The sequence below is a fragment of the Jaculus jaculus genome, chromosome 13 (assembly GCF_020740685.1).
Source record: "Jaculus jaculus isolate mJacJac1 chromosome 13, mJacJac1.mat.Y.cur, whole genome shotgun sequence".
NCBI classification, from domain to species: Eukaryota; Metazoa; Chordata; class Mammalia; order Rodentia; family Dipodidae; genus Jaculus; species Jaculus jaculus.
Window position 1 is genome coordinate 6,145,243 of NC_059114.1, and position 6,019 is coordinate 6,151,261.

The 6,019-nt window shown below is 52.1% G+C and overlaps 1 protein-coding gene across 1 annotated transcript in view; it reads left to right on the plus strand.

The window, feature by feature from the left end:
- The window catches only part of LOC101616897 (sodium/glucose cotransporter 1-like), a 32,611-nt gene extending 26,918 nt beyond the window's left edge, over positions 1–5,693 (plus strand). Inside the window, exons 13-14 of the mRNA XM_045132852.1 lie at positions 1,771–1,873; positions 5,377–5,693. Of these exons, the coding sequence (XP_044988787.1) occupies positions 1,771–1,873; positions 5,377–5,693 (420 nt within the window). The remainder of the gene's footprint in view (positions 1–1,770; positions 1,874–5,376) is intronic.
- The last annotated feature ends 326 nt before the right edge of the window (positions 5,694–6,019 follow it).

Consider the following 6,019-nt stretch of genomic DNA (forward strand, 5'->3'; position numbering starts at 1 on the left):
TGCTGCACCATCTTCCTAGTCCCCAGTGGAAAAAAAAAAAAAAAGTTTTGCATCAGCAAAACTTGTCCAGGTGCTCAGCACAAGCGACTGTCGAGCACTCAGCACTAGATGGGGGGCATCGATATCTCCCCGGCTCAGGGAACGTGGCTGGAGATGGGGCAGAAAGAAAGCAAGAGCCAGAGCGTGGGGTGGAGTGCTGTGCTGTGGAATCCAGTCTTCCGGTCCTGGAACAGCCGTTGTCACCGTGGCTGTTACTACACAAGGCCGAGCCCACCCGTATTCCACCATGGGCAACGGAGGAGCTCGGGGGGCCTCATCCCTCCGTGAGGAGTTGTTGACAGTTCATCGCTGCTGTGCGCTGCAGAAGGGGGGGGCACATTTGCTTCGGCGGCATAGCCTGTGCTCCGATAAATAACGGCCCCACCCGTTCTAATTAAACTCTGGGTTACACGCACGCACACACGCACCGTCAAAGTCGAAGCGGGACTCGACGAGAAGAGGAAGGCTCAGTGGGAGTGGGAACACACAAGAGAAGGTAACGTGAGAAAAATCCATCATTGCATACATGTATAAAAATTGTCAATAAAAGGCTGGAGAGACGTCTCAGTGGTTAAGGTGCTTGCCCTCAAGGGACCCAGGTTCGATTCCCCGGTACCCACGCAAGCCGGGTGCTCAAAGTAGCAGCCGGAGTTTGTTGTCAGTGGCTAGAGGCCCTGGTGTGCCCATTCTCTCTCTCACTCTTAAATAAATAAATAAGTCGTAAGTAAAGTAAATAACTGAAAGAAAACGAGCCAGGAGCACGGGGAGCGCCTCTCTGACACGTGTGGAGGAGGTGGGCTCTGTTCCGGGGCCAGGCAGAGCGTCTCCTGTCCTAGGCAGTCTTGCTGCTGTTGGCTATCCCAAAGAGGGCTTCTGCAAGGACATCGTCTCTGATCTGCCGTGCCCTGCTCAGCAAGATGACAGTATTCCCTTCACTGGGCTGGAAGAATCATGTCGTGGGCGATGGGCAGCTTCTCCTGCCCTGAGGAGGTGCCATCTTCCAAACAGGGGGGAGTCCCAAACTTGTTATCTTCAATTAAAAACAATTAGTTATTTATTTTCAAGAGAGATAGATTTAGAGGAAAGGCAGAGAGAGAGAGAGAGAGAAAGAGGGGGGGGGGGAGGGAGGGAGGGAAGGAGGGGGAGAATGGGCATGCCAGGGCCGCTAGCCACTGCAAACAAACTCCAGATGCATGGGCCCCTTGTGCATCTGGCTAATGTGGGTCCTGGGGAATTGAACCTGGGTCCTTTGGCTTCACAGGCAAACGCTTTAACCACTAAGCCACATCCCCAGCCCAATCTTCAATCTTTAGGCTGATGGACACTGAGGCTCATACAGTTTGTGCCACTTGGACAAGGTCACACAGTTATATGGTGCCTGAATCAGAGATCAAACCAGAGTCCCTGGGTCCTGCCATCTCCCCAACTTACATCTTTTTTTAAAATTTTTGGTATTTTGAGGGTTTTACTTTAGCTCAGGCTGACCTGGAATCCACTCTGTAGACTCAGGCTGGTCTTGAACTCACAGTGGATCCTCTTACCTCTACCTACCAAGTGCTGGGATTAAAGGCGTCCACCACCACGCCCGGCTGCATCTTTTGTTACAGCTTTAGAGGTGGTTCTCTTTGTCGAGTCCACCAGGACCCTGCTCCAAGCCATGGGTTTGCCATGGCGCCACGAGCACGACAGGGTCCTGTGGTGACACCCTCTACTCTGCTCTCCCCATACCAGCTCCATGGTCTCTGCTGGAGTTTACGCAACAGCCGAGAGCCGAGGGTGTGCCTGGGGCCCGAGGTGGAGTGGAAGTCACTCTCCAAGCTCAGAATCCAGCCAGGTGAGAAGCAATATCGGCAGTCCTGTGTAGGAGGCTCTGAAGGGACATGCGGCCCGGATTTCTGCCTCAGCACCTTTTTTTCTTTTAAAAAATATTTATTTATTTATTTTAATGTATTTATTAGAGAGAGAGAGAAAGAGAGAGAGAGAGAGGGAGAGAGAGAGAGGGAGGGAGAAAGAGCGCACCAAGGCAAACCTGCAAATGAACTCCAGATGCATGTGCCACCTTGTGCATCTGGCTGATGTGGGACCTGGAGAATTGAACCTGGATCCATAGGCTTTACAGGCAAGCACCTTAACTGCTAAGCCACCTCTCCAGCCCTCAGTGCCTTTTTGTTTTCTTATCCTTGTCTTCAGAACTGTTCTTACAGGCAAAGGCCCTGAGAGAGAGACAGAGAGAGAGAGAGAGAGAGAGAGAGAGAGAGAGAAAAAGAGAGAGAGGGAGAGAAGAGTGCACTAAGGCCTCTTGCCACTGTAAATGAACTCCAGATGCATGTGGCACTTTGTGCATCTGGCTTTAAGTGTCTGGGTACCTGGGGATTTGAACCCGGGCCTCTAGGCTTTGCAAGCAAGTGCCTTTAACCACCGTTGAGCCATCTCTTCAGCCCCCAGGCCCTTGCTTTCTCTCCCCCAAGGTGCTCTCTGGGGTTGTTAGCGCGTGCAGAGCCTACGAGGCCAGAGACATCCAAGGAGAAAAAGGTGGGGTGTGGGATGTTTGAGGAAACACCCGGTGCACAGAGCAGGCCAAGGTGGAGGAAAAGAAGGAGAAAGGGTGGGGACCCGGTGCTGGGAGGGCCGGGCGGTGAGGAGGCCCCGGTGAGGGGGTCAGAAAATCAGAGGTGCCCCGTGTTCTAGTGGCATTTTACAGCAAGTGGTGATGGGCAAGGGTCAAGTTCTCAGAACCAGCCCTTGGGTTCAGCCCCATGGACAACTGCTACACCCTCAGAGCAGGGAGTGTGGTGCTGGGAGGCGAGAGGGTTGGAGCTGAGAGGCTCCTCAGCTCTGTGAGTGTGTGTACTTTGCAACTGGTCAGCTGGGTACAGGGTTAGAAAGGTAGGAAGTAGTCCATCCAAGAAGGCACCTTGAAGGCAGGAGAGATGGCTTAGTGGTTAAGGTGCTTCCCTGCTCCAATAAATAAATAAAAATAAAATTTTTAAAAAAGAAAGCACCTGGTGGGCTGGAGGGATGACTTAGCGGTTAAGGCCTGTGAAGCCAAAAGACCTACCAGGTTCGATTGCCCAGGACCCACGTAAGCCAGATGCACAAGGGGGCACATGTGTCTAGAGTTCATTTGCAGTGGCTGGAGGCCCTGGTGCGCCCATTCTCTCTCTCTGTCTGTCTGTCTGTCTCTGACTCTCAAAAAAAAAAAAAAAAAAAAAAAACCAACTTAAAAAAAAACGAATGCACTCCAATCCAAAAACTGGTCTGGAGGAGACCTAAGTTTTAGATCAAGGAAGAAGAGAGAGGGTGTCCCGGGGACAGGCTGTGAGACCCGAGGCCTGTAGAAGGTCAGAGAAGAGTTTCAACAGATAGGGTCAGAAAACGTGTGTTCAGGACCACGAAGGCCAGGAGCGGGGTGACCCTCGTCTCCTGCCGAGGCCCCGACACACGCAGGGATGAAGGGTGTGGTGGCATTAGTCGGCAGTCCGGGGCAGAGTGGGGGTGAGAGCCTGGGGCAGGGACGGGAGGAGAGAGAAGTGCCTGGACGGGAGAAGCAGGGATGTCGCCTCTACACCACTGTCAGGGAAGTTCGGAGAAGCCTGGGGCTCCCTCCCAATACCTGGAGGACACGATCCTGGTGGGGATGGCTCATGGACTTCTGCGGGGTGAGAGGTGCGAAGGACTGTGCCTATGGCCGTCTGCTCCTTGGAGGCCACGGGGCTGCAGGACCCTTCACTTGGCTTCCTGTTGATGGCTCTTCACGTCTCAGAGGGTGACGGCTACTTCTGCGTGCCCACGACCTGCTAGGTGCCGTCAAACAATATCCACCTACGACTCATGTAGCCTCAGTAGAGATAGGAACAATGAGTCACTCTGTAGTCACAGGAAAAGCTGGAACGTGAGCACTGTCCCCAAGTGTGACCTCTCGGGCCCTGGACCCCGGCTGCTCGCTCATCACACGGCCTTGGCTGTTAGGAGTGAACAATTGTGCCTTTGGTCTGTGGTTGAATTTCCTTTTTTTTTTTTTTTTAATTGGCTTCAACGTTTCCCCTTAGTTTGTGGTGAGGTCCTAGAAGCGGCAGGATGGTACAATGACCTGGGAATTGGAGAACACAAGCTAGATTGTGGTGGCTGCTCAGGACTTTTTGGATCCAGTATTAGAAATCTGTGTCACTGGCTTTGGGGACCCCTTAGCTGCTGTTACCCTTCCCATTGCAACAAAGCCCCCCTCCTCCACCTCTGGTGGATGGGCGCTACCATTGCTGATGTCTCTCTGGCCCCAGCATCAGGGAAGGAGGCAGGTGACCCTAGTTTGGAGGCTGTCTGAACGGGCGAGACAGCAGCTGTCGCAGCAGGCACGTGCCAAGTTGAGGGGATCTGGGGCTCTACTAAGAGTTCCGCAGCACTCATCTACCCCCACCACGCCCCCAACTCTGACACCCTACTTGCCTGCAAAACCTAAGGGCCCTGGTTCGATTCCCCAGGACCCATGTGAGCCAGATGCACAAGGTGGCACATGCATCTGAAATTTGTTTGCTGTGGCTAGAGGCCCTGGCATGCCCATTTATTGTCTTTCTCTCATAAATAAATAAAATTAAAAGATAAACATTAAAACCTTATGAAAGAGGGCTGGAGAGATGGCTTAGTGGTTAAGCGCTTGTCTGTGAAGCCTAAGGACCCCGGTTCGAGGCTCAATTCCCCAGGACCCACGTAAGCCAGATGAACAAGGAGGCGCATGTATCTGGAGTCCGTTTGCAGTGGCTGAAGGCCCTGGTGGGCCCATTCTCTCTCTCTATCTGCCTCTTTCTCTCTCTGTCACTCTCAAATAAATAAATAAATAATTAAAAAAACCATGAAAGATGTATGGAGAGAAGACACAGCAAAAAGCCCCCAAGTTGCAAGGGGTCCGTGGCCGTGATGACCAGGGTTTTCTTCCGATCAGCTTGGGGATGTAATTAGACACTGAGTTTAGGTTGAGTTTTATCAGTTAAGTTTACATGTCTGTAGAGAACTTGATCAGTTGGTTGGTGAATCAGGGAAAATGAGCCTTTCAGTCGGGGAACCCCCCCAGAAAACTTCCTCACAGGAGGAAGAGTCAGGAACCCCGACTTGCCATTGTGATGAGGCAGGTTAAGGTTCTGACTGGAGTCACCTTCTTGTCTCTCTCCAGGGCATGTTGACATCTAGGTTCTTTTGGACCGAGGTCTCTGTTCCTCATCTCTACCAGGATGACAAAACCATCTTTGGTACGGCATGCCACTGAGGCGGTCCTCGCTCTTGGGACCTGCCTCCTGAGTAGAAATCCGTGCACCCCCTGAACTCTGCCTGTCCCCTCTCTTCCAGATAAGGTTGTGGAGGCTCCGACCTGCCTCTGGAAATCCTGGGATTGGTTCTGTGGCCTTGATCCGCGGCCAGGCTCTAAGTTGATCCCTGAAAATGTCACCGAGATGAAGACGCAGGCGAACATGAGACAGATGCAAAACAGTGGCACTCTGGGAAATAGGAAGGTCCTGATTTGGGGGCAGAAAGCAAGAAACATGGAGGTGGACAAGAAGACACAGGGTGACATGCTGGAAAGCCCCTTTTGGCGGAGAGTTGTGAACATTAGCAGTGTCTTGCTGTTTGCGCTTGTGGTCGCCGGCCACATCTACTATGCCTGACAGTTGGGCTGGAGGTTGGACCCTCACCACCGAGAGTTTTCTCCAGGGAGATCCAAGATACCAGGCCAAGGAATCGCACTCAAGAAGACAGCGGTTGGAAGCATGCAAGAGCCAGACATGTTTGTGAGGCAAACACTGTGTCAACATCACCGTCCCCCAAGGCCGGTGAGCGGGATTTTCTCAGTTTCATTTTCGGATGGCTCACTGCTAATGCGCAGAAAGCTACCTTTTGTATTTTGACCTTGTATTCTACAAAAATCGCTGAACTTATTCGCTCTAATAATTCCTGAGTGTCTGATTTTTTTCTTACGAGATCATATAACCTA